Here is a 27,412-nt window from a genome sequence, read left to right as displayed (position 1 = left end):
TGTTTCTTATTCACTTATTTATTTCTTTATAATTTTTGGTACCAGATTGATACCATAATTAACTTTGGTGCCAGATTGATACATTGATTTATGACTATCTTTTCTATTCTTTTTTTTTTTTTCTTTTACTGTAGATTGAACCTAGGGACATTTTTCTTCTTAGTTATACCTCCAAACTGATTTTTTTTTAAATTTTTTAAATTTTTATTTTTTAATTTTATTTATTTATTTATGTATTTATTTATGTATTTATTTATTTATTTTGCTGGTACTGGGGTTCCTGGAAGCCTTCCTACCTCCGGGCTACACTCCCAGACCTATTTTATATTTTTATTTGGAAACAGGGTCTCCTAACCCAGCGCACGCGGCTGGCTTCGAACCTGCGCGATCCTCCTGTCTCTGCCTCCCAAGCGCGGGGATTATGGGGGTTACAAGCGTGCACCACCACACCCGGCTTTTTTTTTTTTATTTTGAAACAGAGTCTGACTAAGTTGCTGAGAGTCTCATTAAGTTGATGAGATTGTTGGTGAACCTGTGATCCTCCTGTTTCAGCCTCCCAAGTAATGGGATTACAGGCATGTGCTACCATGCCCAATTTGACTTTATTTTTTAATGTGGATTTTACTGTTCATATTGTATTGTCATTTATATGATTGAGAAATATATTGTAAACTTTTTAAAAGTAAAACACATATCAGTTACATATATAGCTGCATTTACGGTTCTATTGTATAGTTGGGTTCTTATTATATATTATTCCCTTTCTGATCATGTATCCTTAATTTTCCCCCTATCCGCAATTTCTATTTAAATTACTTCATGGTACTTTTTTCCATGAAGATATTTAAAAGATATTTAGCTCTCAAATCTTTCTCTCTTTATGGTTTCTGGAATTTCATTATATTAAGAAGTATACTCTATCCAAAGTTATATTAATTTTCTTCATTATTTACTTAAGATACTTATTTTTTTTGGTACTGGGGATGGAACACAGGGGCATTTTACTTCCAAGCTATACCCTAACCCAATTTTTCTTTTTTTTTAATTTTGAAGCAGGGTCTCACTAAGTAGCTAAGTGCCTCACTTCAGTAGCTGAGGCTGTCCATGAACTGCGATCCTCCTGTTTCATCCTCCTAAATGCTGGGATTACAAGCTCATGCCGGGCTTGAAACAATTTTTTTTTAACTAAATGTTTATCTTATAAATTTAAATGTATACTGTTAATTCACTGTCATTTTATTTGGACATTCTGTATTTCATATTAATGAATTTAGTGAGTTTTCTTTTTCTGTTTTTTTATCAGATTTTCTATTATGGTTATATTAGTTTAATAAATGAGTTTGGGATCTTTCCCCTTTTTCTTATGCTGCAGTGTAGTTGGCATGGGAATTATCTGTCCCAAAAAGAGTAATTTAGAACTGATCTCATAAAATCATAGATACCCAGCATTCTTTTTTTTTGGTGATGGCTCTTTTAACATATTTTTTGGTTCTTTTCAAAGTTATTGGGATGTGTAAATAGTCTTTAGTTTTCTTGACAGTTGATTCTAATTATCAACATTCAGTACTAATTCCCAAAATACATACACGGCACCATATCTAACATTTGATAGCTACTTCTGCCTTCTTATTTTCCCTAACTTGGGTTTGGTGTATTTTTATTATTGTTGTTCATACGTGGATGAGTTTCCTTGTTGAACTTTATGTACTTGGAATCTTTTACCTAGGTTCTCTTTGATCTGGCTGTGTTTACTTAGCAACATGTTGGGAGCTTCGTCAGTGTTAATGAATTTAGTTGTCATTTGTTTATTCTCATTACGGTATTCTAGTATATAACTGTAGTACATTGTTTTTGTTTTTGTTGTTTTGGTGCTGTTGTTTTTTTCTGTTATACTGAGGATGAACATAAAAACCTGCAAGGTATTATTCTAACTCCAGCGGATAAAGATGGACTAATTATGGGCTGAGTTTCTTCATTAATGAAGCATCTCTTCTGAAGGAAATGAACGTTAATTAAGAATTGCAAGCCTGGCGTGGTGGTGCACGCTTGTAATCCCTGTGCTTGGGAGGCTGAAACAGGAGGATCACACAGGTTTGAAGCCAGCCTCAGCTACTTAGTGACCCTCTCAGCAACTTAGTGAGACCCTGTTTCCAAATAAAATATAAAATAGGTCTGGGAGTGTAGCCCTAGCCGGGAAGTAGAAAGCCTTTGGGTTCCACCCTCAGTAACACACACACACACACACACACACACACACACACACACAGAATTGCAATCAGTATGAAGAAGTAGCAATTTGATGTGGAAGTAGAACATAAAATGAGAAAATAGAAGGCTCCTTAGAGAAAGTGATATTTAATAATACTTACACCAACATTTAGACTCTGTCTGGTTTTCTCTTCCTAATTCTTACTCCACAGTTAGCTTCTGTTGTAGTGGTTGTTTCTTATATATCCTCCTAGATATGTAGGTAGAGATAGAGATAAATAAGTCTGACTTAAATTTAAATATTCTTCTACATATTTAGAATTTAAGCAAAAAAGAGAAGATTACTTGCTTCTTTTTCTTGAGTTCTTTTTTGTCATATGTGGTAGATGATTACTCATAGATGACTTTATTCCTTTATTTCCTTTTAAGTTTACCAAAATTTATTCAAACATTCTCTTAAAGCATCTCAGTTTTTTTCTTGTTATTACAAACATGGAAAATTATAATATATGTCTAGTAGTGATGTACCTAAGAGCTTCTAGCATCTAAACAGGCTGACAGATCAGTACCTCAGCATACCTATAACTCATTCATGCTCAAGGTTAGGAAGCTCTATCTCAGACTATTTATTACCAGACAGAGGTCGATGGTCAGGAGCCTAGGCTTAAATCCTGGTTTTGTCCTTTAATATCATTGTGAACTTAGGCAATTTATTAAATTATCGGTCAAATTTTTATTTATTATTTATTTATTATTTTTTATGGTACTGGAGGTGGAATACAGAGGCTTTCTACCTCCGAGATCTACTCCAAGACCTATTTTATATTTTATTTGGAAACAGGGTCTCACTAAATAGCTTAGAGCCTCACTAAGTAGCTGAGGCTGGCTTCGAACCTATGCGATCCTCCTGTCTCAGCCTCCCAAGTGTGGGGATTACAAGCATGCGCCAAATTTTTATTTATAAATGAGAAGCTTTCCTGAGAACTAATTAAAGTAGTCCACATGGCACTCTTATAGACTGTATGTCACATAAAAACACTTGAAAACTACTAGTTGTTATTAAATTTGTCATTACCGTTTTTGTTACTGAGAGTTTGGGTCATTTCCAATATTGTTGTGAATATTTTGTACCTATTTTATTGAGCTCCTATGTCAATATAGCAAAGTAGAATCAGCAAGTCTAAGTGCATGCAGATTTTAACTATTGTTACACCTGTATTATTTCTGTAGTTACATACACGATTTGACCTCCTGGATATCTCTGCGGTTCTTGTTGTCAGGTTCTGTTATTGAGGGGTTGTGGGGGCTCATTGCTTCCTTGTTATTCTTCCTTCTGATGATTTCAGAAGTTTGTATCTTTTTTTTTTTTTTTTGGTAGATTTATTTCAGTCTCTAGGTGTCAACTAGTATATCCAAGGGCAAGTTGTGTTGTATTCAATAGTGATGGTTAAATGAGGAGGGAAGTGAAGTCATAAATGCAAGAATAGGGTAAAGCCACAGATAGGATCAAATAGAATGAGAGTATGAGTTTGGTAAGGTAGTATATAATAGAGATTAGATATAGTGAATATTTAGTAGTAATCTAGTAGCCAATGTAGAGTTTTTAGTATAGTGATGTGAAGTAGATTTGATACAAGAGAAGAGAGAATAAATGGGAAAAAAAGAGATGGAGAGAGGGGAGTTGATATGCATAGGGAAGAAGCTTGGGAGAGGGTTTGGGAATGGAGCAATTAAATAAGCATATAGACACAAAACCAAAAAAATATATTGCAACCCTACAAATATATATTCAGCAGACTAGGCCTCTGCAGTTTCTCTCTGTCCAGACATCGAGTGCTACTGGCACCTTTCCCGCTGAAAGCCGGATTCTCTGAGACTTTCTCAGTCTATGTAGATGACTGGTATTAATGCAGATGGATCTACTGTTAAGAGTAGACTGCCTTCCACACTTTGCACACATGTGGAGTCTCGATCTCTTCCTGCCTTCATAGGTAGCAGATGCCTCTGAGACCAAACTCAATCTAAGAGTCTCTTTTCTGCATAGTTAGTGCTCAGCTGGTCTAACTTCTCCCCGTTCACCACGATTGGGTGGTCTGTGGTAATCCTGCAGATCCTACTAGTTGGATCTAGTGTTAAGCGTAGTTCTTCCCCCACACTTTCTGCTGTTATGGAGCCTGAGTCTGTCTGACCCCCTGCTATATCCAACAGCAGACACTATCCCCACCTTCACCAGGTTCAACAGCTAAGTCTCAGACCCAGGGAGTTCATTGTGGCTGCATAAGTCACTGGGGTTGCCAGTGAAAACTTCGTATATGTAAACCAGTGTTATTTTAGGAGACTTAATACAAATTTATTTTATTTTGGACATACTAATTTTTGCTAGATTTATGATATCTGAGATACTTGGTATTTTAAAAGCCATCTAGTAGTTCATAATAATCATTTGTGAGGGCCATAGCAATAACAAATTGTTAATGATTTTTATGTCTTACATTTTATGAAATTCATTATACTTTGATTATTAAGAACATGTGCCTTAGTTGTGTTTTCTTTCCAAATTGGGAGCTAGGAACACTTAAAAATTTTACTCAAAGCCTTATATGCGAATTAGGCACGCAGTGAATCTTCATATTCTTACATGATAAAATATATTTGATTCTAGCCAGGTGTGGTGCATGCTTGTAATTCCAGTACTTGGGAGGCTCAGACAGGAGGATCACAGGTTCACAACCAGCCTCAGCTACTTACTGAGGCCCTCTACACTTAGTGAGACCCTGTTTCAAAATAAAGAATAAAAAGATAGGGCTGTCGGTGTAGCTCAGAGGTAGAATGCTCCTGGGTACAATCCCTGGTACTGCGTGCAAATATCATATATATTTGATTTTTATGGCTATTTAAACCACAACAACAAGACTTAAGGATGACATGTATATTTTGAAAAAAGAGTCAATTGTTTTTTTCTTTGAAAATATTTTGGAATACTTTATATTAGCCAAAAAGTGAATACTTTATTCAACTTATAATTTTTACTGTATTAGAAAAGACTACCCATTCTTTTACTAATGATATAACTAAATTGTTTTAATGCTTTACAATCTTCAGTATAGTCATATAAATAGTAACATCTGGATGGTCAAGAACTGCTTGAAGATGACATTTATTGTATTAGCTGAGATCAGAAAATTGTGGTTCACGGGCAGCCTCAGCTACTTAATGAGGCCCTCTGCAACTTAGTGAGACTGTTTCAAATTAAAGAATAAAAAAATTAGGCAGGGGGTTTAGTTTGGAGGTTGAATGCCCCTGGGTTCCCTCCCCAGACCTGAAAACAAGAACAAAAAAGTATTTAGGAATACTTTGTATCAGTGATAAAATGATTCCTTTATTATTCTATTTATAATGTTTACAGTATTAGAAAAGACTAACCATCACTTAATAATGATACAACTAAAATTTTTTATTTAATGTTTTTCATTTTCAATAAAGTATTGCCACATAAATAGTAACATTTGGATGGTCAAGAATTACTTGAAGAAGACATTTATTTAAAAAAAAAAGCCTTTCCTAATGGGATATATTTTGTTATGTTTCTACCAGATAGTCTAAATAAATATTCTATGGTTAAATAGATCTAAACCTTAGACATAATCCTAATATAAATAAGTGTTTTAAAGTTTTAACTTTAATTATATGGGCTTCATCAGCATTTGGCTTCTATATCTATGCATATTTTGTAGAGCCAGATATTTTCCAGATTTAGCTCATGTGTGGAAACATGTATTGGTATTTATTTTTTGTAATAATTATAATTTCTGAGGTACTTAGGTTTATAAATAAAAAACAAGCATAAAAATGATAACAGTGATAACAATATATATTATTACTGTAATAACAAAATACTGTTGTAGCAACAAAGAATTCATTTTGTAGTACGTAGAATATTGAGATTTTCTGTTTTGTATTTTATTTGTGAGCTGTTTAACTCAGGTTGGAATAGTATTACTATGTATTTAACAGACAGCAGCATTTTTTCAGATATTGCTATTCTAGAAAATCTTGTATGATTTCAGAATTTGGGTATATAGAAGATGCTAGAAATGTAAAACAGGGCAATAGACCTTGGCATGTCCATCTTATTTCTGAATAGACTTTGATCAAACTTTGATAAACTTTGCAAAACAAGTCATAAGTTTATATATACATATATATATTATCTTTTCCCATCTGTGGTTGGAAACTAGATTACACATGACCTATATGACCAGTTATTCAGAAAATTTTTGAAAATTTGGAATATCAGACAGTATTCTTCGCTGTACTCCCTATTTGTAATACATTAAAAGGAAAAACTCATTTGATAGAAGAATTTAAATTGTAACATAGAATAATTTTGCTTTTATAATTGACCAAAATTATTATTTTTGTTCATTTTCTAGGCAATTAAGTTGGAGTATTCAAGATTGGTTAAGTTAGCCCAAGAAGACACCCCACCAGAAACAGATTATCGTTTACATCATGTAGTAGTCTACTTCATCCAGAACCAGGCTCCAAAGAAAATCATTGAGAAAACATTACTAGAACAATTTGGAGATAGAAATTTGAGTTTTGATGAAAGGTAACAAATTGTAAAATATCTAATTTGTGTGCTTTAATTGTCCTTGTGTTATTTCATATCCCCAATTTAATTTTTTATTTTATCCTTTACATATATATTTATGAATATATGCTTTAATACACAGAGCACAAGATTTGACCTTAATTAATGTGAGTAGTTGCCTTGTAATTTCTCTAACGTCTGTAACCATGGCCTTTTAAAGTTATATAATAGTTTTAATATACTTATAGCTGTTAATGAAAAGTCATTCTTCTTATGGAACTCAGAAGTTTAAGAAAAAAACGTGACTTCTCTACTTCTGCATTTTGGAGATTTTATTTGAGATAATTTTCTTGTCCAGATTATTTTAAGATTCCTAGGATATTTAGCAATATTCCTAACCTCTAGTTCATAGATGTGAGATGCCCCCAAGTTGTGAAGTCTAAAAGATCTCTAGATATTCTCAAATAACTCGTGGGGAAGCAAACTTGCCCTTCTAAGAGAATCAGTAGAGAATAGGCTTTAGTCTTATATACACATACATAAGAAAGCTCTCTCTCACATAACAGGGTTTAGAATGGATAACATGATTTGATTCACCCAAAGCTATTTTTCTTAGAAACGACTATAATACTGCTAATATTAAGAAATAAAAGTTTACCTAATCAAAAAAATTTCACTAAAACATTTATATCCCAAAGATCTAGAATGTTAAAAATTATTTTAGGCTAAAGAAACATTTTTGCTGTTTTAATGTAATTATATTGAATTTTGAAATAAATGATTATCCTTTTATGGATGTCTCAAAAATATAGAATTTAAAAATTTGTAGCAGAGGAGAATATGAGGGGAAACAAAGTGATCTAGGATCAGTTGCTATCTCACCTTGCATCTGCTGTGAAATTTAGAATTAAGTGAAATAATACAAGTAAATGGTTTTAAACAATAATTACAGACAGTTGAGTGACAATATTGACTGTTTGTACTTGTATTAGTAGCAATGTGTACATCATTTAAATTGTTAAATGCAACTACAAATAGCTCAGAAATATGGCTGATTATGATTCTCATCTGAGCTGTCAGCTCACTATGTTGCAATGTTTATGTGCTGTTGAACTTGGGAAGGATGTTAATGGAGGGGTCAGATTGACTTTTCAGTCTTTTGTAGTTATCTGTTTTAATATGTGTGATATTCTTATTTCTCTTGTGCTTGAAAGAGGTGTATCTTTTGTATTTTTTTAAAAAATATTTTACTGGTGCATTGTAATTATACATCAGTGTGAGGTTCAAAGTCACATAAACACACACACACACACACACACACACACACACACACACACACACACATCTTCATGTGTTTTCTCTTCAGCCCCACCCCACTCCCTGCTTCTTCATATATATACAGTGAGATTGTGAGTGAACCTTTCAGACAGGAGATAGAATAATTTGATCTGCTTCTATTATTAGTTTTTTCTTTTCCACTTGCCATCTCCCTCCCCACGTTCTTCTATTGTCCTAAGGGTCCCTCATCTAAAGTCCCCTTTATTTCCTCATTTCTCTAGCTCATTTTGTAGAAGTTTATTTAGAAATGATTCTGATCATAAAGTTCATTAAAGATGTTTCTTTAGGATTTCTTTTTACTATTTAACATTATAAAAAACTTTGATTTTTTTTCATGTAACCTGCATAAGTAGAAATTAAGACATAAATATAATAGCTTTAAATTAAAATTATTGATGCTATTCTTTTTGTTACTATCATTGTTTTACAGTGTTTACAGTTATTTGAAACTTATTTAATCACATACTGTTCAGTGATGATGCATTTCATTTATATATATATTAGTTTAGTATGGTACAGCACATATATTTCAGTTTTTATGAATTTTGTTTAGCAATATATTATTTTTATTTGAAGGTGTCACAACATAATGAAAGTTGCTCAAGCCAAACTAGAAATGATAAAACCTGAAGAAGTCAACTTGGAGGAATATGAGGTATTGTGGGTTTTGACAGGTTGAACTCTGTAGATTGAGGTGTACTGTAGTTCACGGATACTCTCTGCATTTCATCATAACTAAATTTGAATTTGTTATGGGTGATAAAAATTAAATCTCTAGGTTGATGTCTAGGTTATTAATACTTGTGTAAATGATTTTAGGGTTAATTTGGCATAATGACATGTAGACCAAAAAGGTTAAAGCCAAAAGAGAAGTTTTGGGGGTTGATCATCATGTGCAGCCCTCTTCAAGATTCTAATACTAATTTTTCAGCTTTATTTTTATGAAATATTCTAGCTTAAAAGCAATGTAACAAATTTCATTTAGAATTTTTAAAGTGTTTTCATCTAATAATAACTAATATTTGTCAAGAATCTGGGTAGGAAGCATGTTAAGCTCTTTTTATTCATGTACTAATTTAATGCAGACAATAACAATATGAAGTTGGTGGTATTTTTATTACTGTTTTGCACATGAGAAAATAACGCATAAGAGGTGAAATAACTTATTTCAGATTTTCATAACTAAAAATTTACACTTTGGCAGCCAGGTATGGTCATTCACACTTGTGATCTCAGTACTTGGGAGACTGAGACAGGAGGATCACAGGTTTTGGCCCAGGCTCAGCAACTTAGACCCTGTTTCAGAATAAAATAGGGCTAGAGTATAGCTCAGAGGTAGAATGCCCCTGTGTTCTTTCCCCAGTATCGCAAAAACAACAACAACAAAAATACAGCTTGGCTAACAGAACCGGCATTTGTGACTGCTGTACCACCTAACAGTATGCTGTATTTTTTCTTTTAGTTTACTTCATCAGACATTTTGGGAGGGGAGAATTAGAGATTCATTTTAGTCATTATGTACAATATGTATTTGTCATTTAGGAGAGAGTTTGTGTGAGAGAAAGCACATGCAGCCATTTGTGTGATTACTTGTGGGCCTTTTTATATACAGAATCCTCTCTGTATTAACTTCTGCTTGCAATTTGAAAATTTTATTTTAATTGACTAATTCAAGCACCTAGTATCTCTTTAAGCTTTTAAATTTAACCTTACACTTGGCATGGTGGTGCCCTCTTGTAATCCCAGCATTTGGGAGCCTGCAACAGGAGGATCACGGTTCTCGGGCAGCCTCAGCTACTTAGTGAGGCCCTTTCCAAATCAGTGAGACCCTGTTTCAAAATAAAGAATAAAAAATAGGGCTGGGGCTGTAGCTCGGAGAAAAAATGCCCCTGGGTTCCATCCCCAGTACTGGAAAAAAACACCTTACAGATTAGCTTACATATTTAATCTTATGCTGCTGCTGCTGCTGCTGCTGCTGCTGCTGCTGCTGCTGCTGCTGCTGCTGCTGCTGCTTCTACTACTACTTCTTCTTCTTCTTCTTCTTCTTCTTATTATTATTATTATTATTATTATTATTATTATTATTATCTTGGTGGTACTGGGATTCCTGGAAGCCCTTCTACCTCCAGGCTACACTCCCAGACCTATTTTTATATTTTTATTTGGAAACAGGGTCTCTGAAGCCAGCAAGGCTGGCTTCGAAGCAGCGCAATCCTCCTGTCTCTGCCTCCCAAGCGTGGGGATTGCAAGCGTGCGCCACCACACCCGGCATCTTATGCATTTTAAATTTAACTGTACATATATTTATTTATAAATCTAGTAATTTGATATTACTCTTTTGTGTGCCTTTAATGTTTAATCCCATTCATAAAAATATTTACTTTATATGCTTTATATAATGTAATTAACCACATGAATAGAAAAGAGAGAAAATACAGAAAACTTAATTTTTAATAAAACTTTGTCTAACCCAGAATATATAGTAACTACTTTAATCCACTTAAGAGTTTTAATTCTCTAAGTCCTCTAAAAACAAAAATAAAAGACAACAGTAAATATATCCGATTGCAGCAAATATATCAGATTGTGAACACTGAAGTGTGTGTGTGTGTGTGTGTGTGTGTGTGTGTGTGTGTGTTTTACTGGGGATTAAATCCAGAAGCATTCTACATTTGAGTTATAACCCCAAGCTCGATTTTATTTCTTCTTTGGAAACAGAGTCTTGCTAAGTTGCTGGGAGTCTCATTGCTTGTTGAGGCTGCCCTCCAGCCTGCTCATCTATCCTCTTGTCTCAGCCTCCCAAGTACAGAGATTAAAGTCGTGTGCCACCACTCCCAGCTTGAAATCTTTACTTCTGTCATCAGGAAATACATAGTATAGCAACAAAACTAAGCAAAACGTAAAATACTGAAAAAGAAGAAACAAAGTCATCATTTGCAGATTTTCATACATAAAAATTGAAATAAATTCTGAAAATAAGTTTATTAGAATAAAAATTTGTGACATACAAATATATGTTAAATATAAATTTTATTTTCATGTGCCAATAATGAACAGAGAACAAAATTTATAAAAAAGGATAGTATTTACAAACGCATATGATTCATAAAGTCCATCAAAATGCTTGTATTCTTTCCTGAAATTAGTACCTCAAATAAATTTAACAAATCATAGGCATAACACCTTCAGAAAAAAGTATAAAACTTACTGGGAGACATTAAAGAAGACCTATATAAATGGATGCACATAGGATATTTGAGAAACTTGGTATTATAAAGATGTTTTTCCCAATGGCTTGTAGATTCATTGAAGTCCTTATGAAACTTTTAGTAAGTTGCTTTATTGAGCTTCATAATCTGATGGAAAAATTCTTTGGAAATGCAGAGATCCCAGTCTACCTGAGACATTATTGAAGAAGAGATTGGAAAGATTTAGTTTGGAAATCAAGACACTCTGTTTTAAGTATTATGACCTTGTAATACTAGCATAAGAAAGAGCAGAGCAGAGCCAAGTAGAGCATCTAAGAACAGTTCTGCGCATATAAGAACACATGTATGCTAGCGTTGACAAGCAAATAGTGAACAGTGGAGATGGATCCCAGGGGCCTTCTACCTCCAGGCTGCACTCCCAGACCTATTTTATATTTTATTTGGAAAAAGGGTCTCTTAAGCCAGCTGAGGCTGGCTTCAAACCTGCAAGATCCTCCTGTCTCAGCCTCCTAAGCGCAGGGATTACAAGCATGCACCACCACGCCCAGCCAGTGGAAATGCTTTTTGAGAAGTGGTTCTGGAAAATAAATTGAATTTATTCTTCACTTCATGTACAGAATTTACTTTAGTCCTGAAAGGCTTCTATATAAAGCTATATTTTGCAAGTCAACATGGACAGAAGCCTAAAAATACTTGCTTATAAAGAAAATACATTCACTACAAATTTTTAATCTGGAAATGCAATTTGGAGCCATAAATATTCAGACTGTTTCTTCATGAGCAAGTCAACTTTTAGCTAATATTGGCTCTAAATATGGGCCTTTCTTATTGATCTCTTTATCTTAATTTTTTGATTCATACTTATGAGGCGTGGATCTTTAATTACAGTATGATTCTGAAATTCATCTTACAGATTGTTTCAACAGATTGGATTCAGAATATTATTATTCTGAACCTTTTCATATTCACCTATAGAGCTTTTAAATTATTACAGGTACTTAAATGACATGCTTTCAGATTATCCACACTTCTCCTTATATCTTTGTCTTGCTCTAACTTTAGGAGTCAACAAAACTCGACCAAACGACCAAATTTAGCACCACCTGTTTTTGTAAATAAAGTTTTATTGGAACACAGCCATTTGTTTACATATAGTCTCTGGCTGTTTTCTAACTATAGTCACAAAGAAGAGTAACTGCAACAGAGACTGCAGGACCTGCAAATCCAATAATTTTTGCTCTCATCCCATTACATTAAAAAGTCTGCCTAACTCAGAACTACCAAGGCAGTTCTAATGAACACATGGAGTTAGGGGTTTGAATACCTGCCCCAGAAAACCTAACCTTATAATTTTATCTGTTCTTAAGATCTACAAGTAACATGAAAATTATGCTTTGAAAATTTAAATTAAGATGATATGTGCATGTATGTCTTTCATTGCATTAAGACGTATGACTGCAATGTACCAATAAAACATTTTTAAAAAGATTAAAAATTTTAAATTAAAATAGCTATATTTAAGAAGAAAATAGTTAGCCAATAACCTGTCTACATGTAGGTATGCTATTTTCATTTTCATAAAATGTACCTATAAAATCTTTACAATTTTTATTAACAGAATTATAATTTTAAGGCAGACATGGTGGCACATGCCTATAAGCCTACTATTTGGGAGGTTGAGACAGGAGGATTACAGGTTTAAGGTCAGCCTTAACAATTTAGGGTAACCCTGTTTCAAAATAAGAAATAAAAAGGGCTAGGAGTGTAGCTCAGAGTAGAATGCCTTTGGGTTCATTCCCAAATACCATGAAAGAAAAAGTAAAAAGTTTTTTTTACATGAATACTATATTGAATTTTAGTTTTCTTGAGCTAATTTTTAGTAAATTGGATTTTTTGTTGGGGGCGTCTGGGTATGGAATCCAGGGGCATTTGACCTCTGATCTACACCTTCTGCCCTATTGTGTACTTTTATTTTGAAACAGGGTCTCACTAAGTTGCATAGGGCCTCACTAAGTAGCTGAGGCTGTCCTTGAACCTGGATCCTCAGGTCTCAGCCTCCTGAATGCAGGGATTACAAGTGTGTACCACCACACCTGGCAACAAATTGGAATTTTAATTTTGTTGCCTTTAAGAATTACAGGGTGTCAGTGCAGAGTTAGTGTTTTCCTATTTCTTGCCCTATACTTTAGGGAGTGGGGAAAGTAATGTGTATTATAACTGCCCTTCATCATCTATCAGGTGAATATATCTTGCTGTAACATTTTAAACCAAATTCACCACACATTTGGTAAAATTAAATACATTTAATATAACATTTTTAGTTCCTTAAAATTCTATTATCAAGTTGTGGTGGTCAATCTGTGATTTATATTAAAGTAAATTCAGTTAACTTCCTACTTTCAATCTGATAGAGATACATTTTCTGAAATGCTCTGACTTCTAAAACTTGAGAGCTTTTTCAATATAACTTTTTGGGTTTGGGAGCACTTCAAATTTTGGATTTGGGTTTTAGGAATGCTCAAACTAGTAAAGTCTATGCACATATTCTAAAATCTGAATAAACTCTGAAAATTGAGATTCTCTAAATCCCAAGCATTTCCAATAAGTAATACTCTATCTGTCCTATAGTAATGATTTTTGAACAGTATGATTTTCTGAGGAACTTTTGAGAAAGAGAATCTGATGAATAATCAGCCTTTTTACTTTGGGTGAGATCTTTGTTTAATTTCTCATCAGTGACTAATACTTTTTATATTTATTACTATAGTAATAGTCTTGTATGTCAGAAAGTGCAGACTGATTTAGATGAGTTTATCTTAATTCTGATTTGTTTCTCATTCAGATATTTATCAGAACATGTTACTTTCTGAATAATTTATTATAATTTTAAGTCTTACTGTTTATATTTTTAATATTCTCTTTCACCTACAGGAGTGGCATCAGAATTACAGAAAATTCAGGGAAACTACTATGTATCTCATAATTGGACTAGAAAATTTTCAAAGAGAAAGGTAAGACAAAAATAAATAAAAGAAACAACCTTAATTTTTGTACTTATTTTCAACTAAGACCTCATGCCATAGAAAAAGTTTTTTCATGGTATGTATGTGTATGTGTCTGTTTATGTGTACACATATATATGTGTGTATGTATATATGTATATGTATTTATATATATGTATTTATGGTACTGAGAATTGAACCCAGGGTAGTTCTACCTCTGAGCTACACTCTCAGCCCTACTTTATATATTTGTTTAATTTGTAACAGGGACTTACTAATTTGTTGAGGTCCTTGTTATATTATGAGGCTGGCCTTGAACCTGCAATCTTCCTATTTCAGCCTCCCAAGTACTGAGATTACAGTCATTTGCTACATGCCCAGGAGTAGTGTACATTTTTAATCAACTTTTTATTTTAGAACAATATTAGATTGCAGAAAATTTTCAAGTGTAGGACAGAGTTTTCATATACTGAAAAAGATAGTTTTTAAATTTTAAATTAAATCTGGCACCAGGTGTGGTGGCGCACGCTTATAATCCCTGCGCTTGAGAGGCTGAGACTGGAGGATCACGCAGGTTCGAAGCCAGCCCTGCTGGCTTAGGGGACCCTGTTTCCAAATAAAGAAAGTATAAAAATAGGTCTGGGAGTGTAGCCCGGAGGTAGAGGGGTTCCAGGAATCCCAGTACCACCAAAAAAATAAAAAATAAATAAAATTAAATCTGTAAGGTTGGCATTAGTGTGTTTGTTTTTAACATCTTTTAGAGACTATGTTTGAAGTTCAGGATGAGATGAGATTGGATTGAAACCCAGAAAGTTTGCTGGGGACCAGAGTTGGTACCCCAGGAGGTGCAACTCTATAATCCCTAACAAACCCCTGCAATTACTGGCCTTTTTTCATAAACTTTTTGAGTCTAATTGTGACTTAAATCAGAGATATTATTTTCAAGGTCTATGAGTTCTCAGGTACCCTAAAACATATATGCATAGAAAATTTCCAAGTAATGTAACTGCAAACACATTTTAATTTAAATTAAAGATAATATTAAAGTAATTTCTACTTACATAATATTGTTCCTTGTTATTACCTTATTTATTAGGGAAAATGGCAGAATTTGATTTATTTGCCATTTCTTATTATTGGCTATTTTGTATTTCTTCTCCATATGTTTTTTAATTGCATTAACATTAATTTGACTTGTGGTTTTTAAGAAGTACTGTTTTCTGTTTTGGAGTTGTTTTTTTGCTGTCCTGGTGATCCCAGGGGAATTCTACCTCGGAGCTACACCCCTCCACACCCCCACCCCCCATCCCCCACCCCCGCCCTATGTTTTTATTCTTTATTTTGAAACATAGTCTCACTGAGTTGCAAAGGGCTGGGACCTGTGATCATCCTTTCTTAGCCTTTCAAATGCTGGGATTATGGAGTTGTTTTTATTTATTATTCTGTGTTTTTATACATTTACTGGTGCATTTCATACCATAGTGAGATTTAAAGTGATAAAAACCTACATGCGCACATCACTGACATACTTCCTTCCACATCTCACCCCACTCTCTCCTCCTTCCTCCCACACATGTTAGTGAGATTGGTGGTGATACCTTCATATGTGATACATTTGAATTGCTTCCTTCCTCATTCTTCCTGTCTCCTCTTAACTTCCTCTCCAACTCCCTTTCACCATTTTAATGGTTTCTCTTCTCATTTATCTGAATTTCCTTCTGTTTCCTATTCTCTCTAGCTTTCATATATATGATAAAACATTAACTCTTGGTGTTCTGAGACTGCCTGATCTCACTTAGCATAATCTCTAGTTCCATCCATTTTTCTTATAATGGCATAATTTTTATGACTGATTAAAATTCTGTTACGTGTGCATGCCACATGATTTTTGTCATTCAGGTGTTGAGGGATACCAAGGTTGGTTGAGTAAAATAACAATCATTAGGAATACAAATAGAAATAAAAGCTATTGGAGATGTGGGGACACAGGAACTTTTATACATTGTTGATTGGATTATAAGTTAGTATAACCACTATAAATATACTATGAAGTTTTTTTCCAAAAGACTAGGAATAGGATTGGAACTACCAGATAACCTAGCAATAATGTGCCTTAGTATCTTTCCAAAAGAATTAAAGTTAGAATATTATAGTGCATACCCATGTTTTACTACAGCACAATTCAAAATAGTCAAATTGCTTTGTTTTCAATATGTCTTATTGCAGCCACCCAAAAAAATAACATTGGATTGTTTATTCTGTTTTAATACATTAAGAAGTCCCGTTGAGGTAATGGTGTTTTTTTTTCTATGACAGGATGGACATTTATTTCTAGAGCTGTATTGTTGAACATGGTAGCCACTAACTATGTGTGACAGTATAAACTCATTAAAATTTTTAAAACCTAAAACTAAAAATTCAGTTTCTCAATCTCACTGGCCACATATCTAATGTTTGCAGCAGCCACTATATTGGCCAACCCAGATATAACAAACAGTCCATCATTCCAGAAAATTCTTTTAGACAGTGCTTTTTATAGATACAATGCTGTTATTTTTATTTTTTTATTTTTATAGGTACATTGTAATCATACATCTTAATGAGATACAAGATACTGGAGGCATACATGTACACATCACTCATTTAGCCCTCTACCAATTTCTACCCCATTCCCTCCCCCTCCCTCCTCATGTTCAGCTTAGTGATTAATCTCGATATGTTTGTGAATATACATCATGTGCATTTGGGAGATTCCCTCTTACCCCCTCCAGTCCCCTCAGGTCACCTTCTTTTACTCATCTAAGGTTTATCCTTTTTTGTTTAGAGTCCCTCCTATGACCCATTTTCTCCCTAGCTTCCACTTATTAGGGAGAGCATCTGATTTCTTACTTTTTGTGACCGACTAATCGCACTTAGCATAATGCTCTCCAGTTCCATCCATTTCCATGTAAATGACATAATTGTGTTCTTTATGGCTTAGTAAAATCCCATTGTGCACATATCCCATAGTTTGATCCAGTTGTGAATTGTGCTTCTATAAACATAGATACACATGCGTTAGTTTGGTACTTTGGTTTCCATACTTTTGGGTAAATACCCAGAAGTGGTTTAGCTGGATCAAATGATAGATTCATTCCCATCTTCTTAGGATAGTCTATACTGTTTTACAAAGTGGTTGCACTAATTTGCAATCCCACCAACAATGTATTAAGATTCCCCACCTCTCCACACCCTCACCAGCATTTGTTGTTTTGTTTTGAATGATTGCCAGTCTACTTGGAGTTAAGTGGAGTCTCAGGGTAATTTTGATTTGCATCTCTCTGTTAATGATGTTGAACATTTTCCATACATTTATTGGCCATTAGAATTTCTTTTTTGTGTGTGTGAAGTATCTATTTAGTTGACTTGTCCATATTTTAATTGGGTTGTTTTCTTAGCCATGAGTTTCTTGAGTTATGTGGATATTTTAGAAAATAGTCCTTTATCAGAGGAGTAGTTGGCAAAAATTTTCTCCCATTCTGTAGGCTCTCTATTGAGGTTATTGATGATTTTCTTTGCTATACAGAAGCTCTTCAGTTTAATACAGTCCCACATATAGCAGATTTATGGTTTACTTACAGGAAAGTTTCTGATTTTTCAAGATTGATTTCATATCCAGACATTTTAGTGAATTTGTTGATAATTAATCAGAAGTTTAAAAGTAATAACATAAATGGAAAATATTTTATTTAACATTGTATTTATTTTTTAATTATATTTTTGAGGTACTAGAGATTGAACTCAGGCACATTGTACCTCTGAGCTACATCCCCAGCCATATATATGTATTTGTCTGTTCACTTATTTTGCAGTACTGGGGATGGAATCCAGAGACGTTCTACCTTTGAGCTATACCCCTAACCCCCCTATTTTTTACTCAAAAACTAAAAAGTTTTTTGAAATAGTGTCTGAGTTGCAAAGCTAAGTAGCTGAGGCTGTCCATGAACTGGGATCCTTCAGTTTCCCCCTTGTAATGCTGAGATAATAAGCCTGCACCTCCACGCTCGGCTTATTCTTTATTTTGAAACAGGGTCTCACTGAGTTGCAGAAGGCCTCACCAAGTAGCTGAGGCTTCCCATGAACCATGATCCTTTTTCTCAGCCTCATAAATGCTGGGATTACAGTGTGTGGCACCACGGTGACATTATATTTAAATACTGGTATACAAATTATTAAGGTCCTAGTCATTGTCTTATAATTCGCAAGCTGAGCATGGTGCTGAACTCTTATAGTCTGATTATTTGGAAGACTGAGAAAAGAGGTTCACAGGTTCCCGGTCAACCTCAGCTACTTAGTGATACCCTCCACAACTTAGCGAGACACTGTTTCAAAATTAAGAATAAAAAGTAGGGCTGGGATTGTAGCTCAGAGGTGGAATACCCCTGGGTCCAAACCTTAATACTACAAAACAGTAATAATAATAATAATAACAATAATAATAATAATAATAATAATTCATTTTGATCATTGAAATAGAAAGCTATTTTGATTAAAGCCCTATTTAATTAATTATTTTAGTCAGAGTTTTATTTCTTTAAGAAGTATACACATTAAGGATTTTTGAGATTTGTACTTACTTAGAAAAATATCAATGTATCATATAGTTGAGTAGACTGCCTTAGATAAAAGATAAGCACCTAGGCCCCAGAGTTGTATCTTTGTCCAGATTACACAGCTAACTAAAGAGAAGAAATTCAAATGGAGACTCCTATATCCTTCTATCATTGGGTGAAATTAGATATGTATGTAAAGTATGCTGAAGCAGGAGGATAGCTTGAGCCTAGGTGTTCAAGACCAGTTAGGCAACATAGTGAGACCCTATGTCGGGGATGGGGGAGGAGGGAGATAGAGATTCATTTACCTCACTCCATCGAATTGTTGTTGTTGTTATTGTTGTTGTTGTTGTTATTATTATTATTATTATTATTATTATTATTATTATTATTTTCAGTACTAGGGATGGAACCCAGGGGCATTCTACCTCTGAGCTACATCCCTGGCTCTTTTTTTCATTCTTTTGAAACAGGGTCTCACTGAGTTGCAAAGGGCCTTTCCTTACTAAGTAGCTGAGGCTATCCGCGAACCGTGATCTTCCTGTCTCAGCCTCCCAAGTGTTGGGATTACAAGCTTGTGCAACAAGCCCAGCTCACTCAATAGAATTTAAAAGGTAATATTGTCACTTGAGGTACAGTGTTTTCAGGAACTGTAATTTTACAGTAGTATAAGTTGGAGATAAACTGAGTTCACCAGGCGACATGGGCTTAAGTAAGAATGTGATAAGTAGTCTGCTCAATATAATTCTGAATGTTAAATATTTTAAGCACATAAAAAGTTGATAAAACAGCTGGGTGTGGTAGCACATGCTTATGATCACAGTACTTGGGAAGCAGAGACAGGAAGATCGCAAGTTCTTAGGCAGCCTCATGTATGGTGAGGCCCTCTGCAACTTAGTGAGACCCTCTTTAAAAAAAAAAAAGTTGGAGGTATAGCTCAGATGTAGAATGACTCTGGCTTCAATCCCCAGTACCAAAAGAAAAATAAAATTTGATAAAATATTAAACATTTTGTGCATCTCAGTGGACAATTAGACTAAACTCATGGCCCCAGAGCTACTCTTAGGGAGGTAATTCAGTTCTATGAAACTACATATGAATGTTATTTAGGAACGATATTTTCAACAGCAGTAAAAAAGATTGATTTGCAAGCTAAATATCCAAAAACTGTAACTTAAGTATATAAAACATTTAATATTATCATTACCTTTTATTACTAAACAAAATCTTTGAGGATATATTATGTGACATAATTATATAATATCAAACAAAAATTTTATACTCAAATTTTCTCAAAATCAAATGAACTTATGACAGATGACAGTTTCAGATGACTAATTTGATTTGTCATGAATATGAATATAAATTTCCAAATTCTTTTACACTTATATATGTATGAAGTAGATTTGATTTCTGTCTCAGCACATGAAGCAAATAATAAGTAGTAACTTTGCAGCATAACCTAGAATTTAACAATATGTTCTCTTACAAGCATATTAGTATTTCAGTATTTTTCTGTATTAATCTGTGAGAAGATAACATCTATGATTGGATACAAATGGATATAAAAGATTTATCTTAAAACACATTTTATGTTCCAGTTATATATGACTGTATATGACCATTCCCCTCTAACATGTAAGAAAATAACCATTTTACATAAAACTATAATATTCTATTAAATATTTGCTGCCTACTTTTAAAATATATTTATTCTGTGTTACTATTACACAAATGCTTTGTCCTCTCAGTTGTTTATGTTATTTATGGCCTTTCTTATTTTGGTTTTATACTAATAGTTTTCCCAGAATTAGAAATACTCCCCCCTCTTTTTTTTTTTTTTTTTTGTGTGTGTGTGTGTGTATGTGTGTGTGGTACTTGGGGTAGAACCAAGGGGCTTTTCTACCTACAGGCTATACTCCCAGACCTATTTAATACTTTATTTGGAAACAGGGTCTCACTAAGTTGCTGAGAGCGTCACTAAGTTGCTGAGAGCGTCACTAAGTAGCTGAGGCTGGCTTCGAACCTGTGCAATTCTCCTTTCTCAGCCTCCCAAGTACTGATGTTGTGCAGCTCAGTGTGGTGGAGCATGCTTGTAATCTCGGCATTTGAGAGACTGAAATGGGAGGATCCTGGTTTGAGGACGGCCTCAGCTACTTAGTGAGGCCCTTTGCAACTCAGTGAGACCCTGTTTCAAAATAAAGACTGAGGGGAAAAAAAAAAAGAGATGTGCTATTGAAGAAAATGTCCAAATGGAGGATTTCAGAAAAATAAGTATTGAAAAAGAAAGCTAATTGATTTCATGAATTATGGCCTTTTCTCTCAGCTTGCTTGAATTCCTAGCTTCTATCTTTTTATTTTATTTATAAGACATAGCTTTCTCCTGGTTTCACATGTTGCTATTGCTAGAAAATATTCTTGGATTTACAGTGCATCGGATTATTTTTAAAAGTAATTGTAATGTTTTAGATTATTTTAAAAGTAACTGTAATGTTTTAGATTATTTTAAAAGTAATTGTAACGTTTTAGATAATAAAAATTAAAGTGTATATTTAAATTATTTTATAATTATAGTTGACTTCAAAAATTATATACTAATGCTATTTTTTAATTTTTAAAGTTATATAGATTCCTTGCTCTTCCTTATCTGTGCTTATCAGAATAACAAAGAACTCTTATCCAAGGGGCCATATCGAGGACATGATGAAGAGTTGATATCACATTATAGAAGAGAATGTTTACTAGTAAGTTGAATGTGCATAGTATTACATATACATACATAGTATGTTTATTTTTTGTTTTAAATTGACAAATCTTCCTGACATGTAAGTGATTGACTATATAAACTCTTGAAAGAATAATAATCATGGTGATGTCTATATGCTAAGTCTTTTCTCTTAAGATGGTAAAAAAAAAAAACACTAAGAAAATCAAAATACAGGTGATAAAGCAGAAATGTTCCTTTTTTCTTCTTCTTTTCTAGAGGTACTGGGGATTGAACTGAGGGGCATTTTACCTCTGTGCAACACCTGAAGAACTATATTATTTTTTACTTTGAAACAAAGTCTCAGTAGGTTTCAGAGGGCCTAAGATACCAAGGCTGACCCTGAACCTGAAGTCTTTATGGCTCAGCCTCCCAAGTGCTTGGATTATAAGCCTGTGCCACCATGCCTGGCTAGAAGTCGTTTTAAAGTGAAAATTGCATTGTTTTTTTTGTTGTTGTTGTTGTTTTTGTATTTGGACTTCATCATAACATTACTACTTCCTTTTTTGTTGAGTAAAAATGGACTGCATAAATTATAAGCAAATTTTATTCTTCCAGAAAACAAACAATATATTTTCTGAGATTTTATAAGTGGCAATATACTTGCTGTACATAATGTCAAAGGAGCATTATGATTCAGCGTCTTTTCTCCACTGCTGATCAGTAGGTATTTCCCCAAACATTTTCACTCTGTGTGTGCTGAAATATGACAGACTTTTTTTTTAAAAGTTACTTTAAAAAAATTTTCAGGGGCTTTTAAATTTATTCTGAGATGGAAAACTTAAATTATACATGTATATATACATATATATGTATATATATATATATTTCAAACTATAAAAATAAAGAGTTTTATATAAGCATATGAAAGTAGGCATTGAATGTATTAGAGCTACTTTAAGAACAATAATTCCTGGGCTATAGAAATACTTTAGTGAAGCTGATTTTTAATTGAAATACAACAAAAGCCTGATGATTACTTTAAATATTAAAAAATGGTGTAATGTTTCTCTTTTACTTTCCAGTGGTAAACAAGCCACACTTATTTTATATAGGTATATAAACACAACCTTATGAAGATTATTTTAATGTTCCTTTCAGGTTTTTTCATATTATATATTTCCTGAGTATCAGATTCTGAGAAATTCATAGATGAAAAGACACATCACATTTTCTGTCCTCAGAGAACTCGATCTCATAAGACATATACCAGTAGTTTTTGTATTCTAAAATAAGTGCCATATGAGTAATATACAAAACAATATGTCTGAAATTGTTGGGAAGGATCTTATGAGATGAGATAAGAAATGATCTTAAATCAAATAAGTTAAATAGAAGTTTTAGTCATTGTAGAGAGGGAGAAGAACACTTCAGTCAAAGGAACACCATATGAAAACACGTGGAATATACACAGCAGAAACTGAAGATGAGTTCATTGTGGCTTGGATATGGAAGAGTGGGGCTATAGGAGCAGTGACTACACTTACAATACTTGATGTCAGACTATAAAGAAGCTTCTCTCTCATCATTAGAAGCTTGTCTGTTGTTATTGTCAGTTTGCATCAGTGTAAGTTTGATTGGAAGGAAATAGAAATTGATGTCATTAAACATAGACAGGAAAGAGGGTGGCGCCTCAGTCAAGATAGAGGTACAGGGTGTGAAGAGGAGGGCAGAGAGTGATGAAAGAAATGAAATCAGGGGACATGGCAACTACTGGAGAGTGAGTGAGGGAGGAATGAGACTCTCAAAGCTGCCTCACATTTTAGTTTTGTGGATCTTTAAGATAACGAATAAGGTTGGCTTTGCATTTATTTATGTTATTATATTTGTATATATTTTTTGTAGCCATAAAATATGTCATATATATATATATATCACATATATAAGTATATATATATATATATATATAATATTTCTAGGGCATTCTTTGATTCATTGTAGCTTAAAATTAACTTTCAAAATGATAACAATAATATCTTCTTAAATGTATATTGCCAAAATTTATAGTAGATGGTCATACTAATCTCACTTAAACCTTATAATCATTATTTAAGAAAGATAATAGTATTCTAGTTTTCATATAAGAAAGCTGAAGCTAAGAGATTTAACTAATTTATTCAAGACCAAATAATTTATTAGTGGTTGAGTTAGTCTTTTGCACAAGTCTCTTTCCATAGTCAAGATCAGTTGCACAAGAATTATATTATGTATACACAAATAATGTAACTTTCATATTTAAAATTCAAATTTTGAAGGCATATTTATATTAATAACAAAAGATTTTAAATACATTCATGACTCTTCATTTACATATTATATATGGCTTCCTTTATGGCATAACGGCAGAGTTGAATAGTCATATAGAAACTATATGTCCCTTAATCCATAAAGTATTGTACTTGAAACTTGAAAGAAAAAGTATGCTGACCTATTTACCATGTTATAAGCAGCACAGGGAGCTTCCGGTATTAATTACTTGGGTGCACCCATGCCTGTAGAACAGTTTTTAATAAATGGTGTGTACTCAGTAAAAATTAGTTGAAGGAGAAAAATGAATCAATTTATATCAAGAAATAGAGTATCTCTTCACCTGAAAATATGTAATGATGAGTTACTCCAAAATTAATATGTGGTGTTAGTTTATTTTAAAATTTACTTTGAGAACTCATAATTTGTTTAACTGGGAAACAATCTCTAAAGAAAAATGGCCATTATAGTGATCATCAAAGTAATATAGGCTGAACACACAATTTAAAAACAATTTTTATCTTTTTTTATCTGCTTTTTACTTTTGTTTCTGTTGCTACTGTTATATGTAACTTCTAAGAGATTTTTTATTGCAAGAATAGGATAAGGGTTTTTTCTGACTGCTGTTTATTCTAATACTTTCATTGACTGTGCCTATTTTTTTTTTTAGTATTAACATTAAAGATCTCTTAATTAAAAAATAAAACCTGTTTTCTTTTTCATTGCATTAAGAAATTAAATGAACAAGCTGCAGAACTGTTTGAATCTGGAGAGGATCGAGATGTAAACAATGGTTTGATAATCATGAATGAGTTTATTGTTCCATTTTTGCCCCTATTACTGGTGGATGAAATGGAAGAGAAAGATATACTTGCTGTGGAAGATATGAGGAATCGATGGTGTTCCTACCTAGGACAAGAAATGGAATGTAAGTTTAAACAATGCGAGGAAACACCTGATTTGTTAGGATTGAAAGTGATTAGAATAATATGCACTTTTTCTTTCCATTTTACATTCTTAATATATTCACTTTTCCATCATTACTGTTTCTTCCTTTTTAATAAACTTCATATTCTGTTTCCATTTATGTTTTTATCTCTTCTCAAAAAATGTTAATTATTTTACATATCTCAAAATGAAACATTGACTGACTACTGCTAGTTTATTAATATTAATTGCAGGGGATCACTTGGTAATTTTTCTTTATGTTTAGATACATCTAATTGTTTTTGTTTTCAGCAAACCTCCAAGAAAAGCTGACAGATTTTCTGCCAAAATTGCTTGACTGTTCTACGGAGATTAAAGGTTTCCACGAGCCACCGAAGTTACCTTCCTATTCCACGCATGAACTTTGTGAGAGATTTGCCCGAATCATGTTGTCCCTCAGTCGAACTCCTGCTGATGGAAGATAAAATGCACACACTTTCCCTAAACACACTGTATAAACTTTTTTTTAGTTCTTAACCCTTGCCTTCCTGTCACAGGGTTTGCTTGTTGCTGCTATAGTTTTTAACTTTTTTTATTTTAATAACTGTAAAAAACAAATGACTATACAGACTTTTAGCCAGACTTTAAATAATAAAGCTGAGAATCGCATGGCACTCAGACTTTGTTTTAACCAGAACTGATGTATAATTACAAACCTGATTATTATGGCAAAACTATGCTTTTGCCACCTCTCTGTTACAGTATTACTTTGCTTTTATCTTTTCTTTACCAGCTTTCAATTCAGTCTGGATCCTTCCATGACTACAGCCATTTTAAGTATTCAGCACTTGTGTACAATACATAATTATTTGGTAGCTTGTAAATGAAATTAAAGAATAAAGTTTTATTTATGGCTACCTATGTGTTTGTAAGCAGGTATATTGCATATTAGTGTATTATTTTAGTTATAATATGTAAATTAATTTTTCTGGGGATTAAGATTTGGTGGTGAATAGATTAGTACAGTCTTTATTTTGATATAATGGTAGCATAGTGGAAAATTACTATTTGACACTTAAATATAACTATATTTTTTATTAAGTTGTTGAACTTAGTGTAGTACCTAAACCTGTTTTGAATTTATTCAGGCTTTTACTGAAATGAGTGGCTAGTTTTTAAGTCAAATTACACTGAAACTTTTAACCTTTTCTTAGATTAACCTTTTATTTTTTATGTATTTACAAATAATATAACAAGGTAATATTATTTCAAGAGACACATGAAAAAAGTACTTGAATAAGGGCTATTTGTGAAACTTAAAAAAAGAAATATGTATATACAAGCACACACATTCTTAATAATGGAGGACGATGTTTTACATTATATAATCATTCTATTTTTGTAAATTGTATACCACTTTAATTGAAAATGCTCTCTACTTAACAATGCTGTGAAATGAAGTTGATACTGTTTAACTAGAAGTTATGAGTATCTTAACTGCTTTATTTACTTCCGTTTTCCAAAAGGAAAAAGTTGTGGAACATTTTATAGATGGAATTACTGTTTAAGATTAATAGTAATATTGTGAATGAAAATCAAATCAATGCTTTAATGGTAATCATGTTACCAAGAACCTATTTTTGAATTTATAAATTTTCTTTATAAATGATGCTTTGTTAGCATAGTAAAATATATCATTATGCTATGTGTATGTTTGTTAAAGCGTCGCCAAAACTAGTTATTTTTTTTTTAATCAAAAAAGTGCCTTCACAAAAGATCCTGAACTGAGGAGAAAGAAAAATATTAATCTTATATGTTATGTTTTATAAAGGTATCCTATTGCTAAGACATTAATTAATGATAAAGAATTGATAGTATTCTTTTGTAAAGTTACATTTTGCATATTATAACTATCAAAATGTTTGAATTTAGATTTTAAGTTCTTACTGAAGCGAATCCTGCAGTTGTTTTCAAGTCTTGTTAAAAGCTTAGAAACTTCATCACATCTTTTGTAAAGTATCACAGCTTTGATATTTTATGATATTCTACCATAATGGTAGTTATTTGAGTTTATATGTGTAATGGACTGCTGAGACGCAAAAGTGATCAAATGATCAAATAGCGTATGGAAATCATTCTTTGAAAAGACAGTGTCATCCAGGGAATCATGTGGTACTTGGGCTGAAGGTAAGGATTGTGCTTACATTTATTGTATACTTGAAAATTGGGTCATTCATTCATTCATTCATTCCTACTAATATGAAATAATTTAAGAAAGTGGCCTTTTTCCTAATCTAGGGAAAAAACTTTTCTATTAGCTTTTAATCTAATCCTAAGATTTAGGTCAGTGAATTTTCTTTATGTAACTTACTGGGTTAAATGTGTCTTTGAGCTCATGATTTAAGAATTGGGATTACATGGGCACATTTGACTTTAAATAATTTTAATTTTGGTCGCTATACTTTTTTCCCTCTTTCCCAAAATAACAGTTTGATATAATGCAGAATGGAATCTAAATAGATAGAACTTAC

The 27,412-nt window shown here is 33.0% G+C and overlaps 1 protein-coding gene across 4 annotated transcripts in view; it reads left to right on the top strand.

The window, feature by feature from the left end:
* Positions 1–25,366, top strand: part of USP25 (ubiquitin specific peptidase 25) — a gene marked incomplete at both ends in the record, with an annotated part of 131,216 nt that extends 105,850 nt beyond the window's left edge. For all 4 annotated transcript variants that reach the window (XM_080695449.1, XM_080695448.1, XM_080695447.1 and 1 more), the window contains 6 exons: positions 6,642–6,820; positions 8,717–8,795; positions 14,281–14,360; positions 21,564–21,687; positions 24,687–24,882; positions 25,194–25,366. In XM_080695449.1, the coding sequence (XP_080551575.1) occupies positions 6,642–6,820; positions 8,717–8,795; positions 14,281–14,360; positions 21,564–21,687; positions 24,687–24,882; positions 25,194–25,366 (831 nt within the window). The remainder of the gene's footprint in view (positions 1–6,641; positions 6,821–8,716; positions 8,796–14,280; positions 14,361–21,563; positions 21,688–24,686; positions 24,883–25,193) is intronic.
* Positions 25,367–27,412: the final 2,046 nt, after the last annotated feature.

Source organism: Muscardinus avellanarius (assembly GCF_963383645.1).
Source record: "Muscardinus avellanarius genome assembly, chromosome: 5".
Taxonomy (NCBI): domain Eukaryota; kingdom Metazoa; phylum Chordata; class Mammalia; order Rodentia; family Gliridae; genus Muscardinus; species Muscardinus avellanarius.
This window is presented reverse-complemented; position numbering and strand designations above follow the sequence as displayed.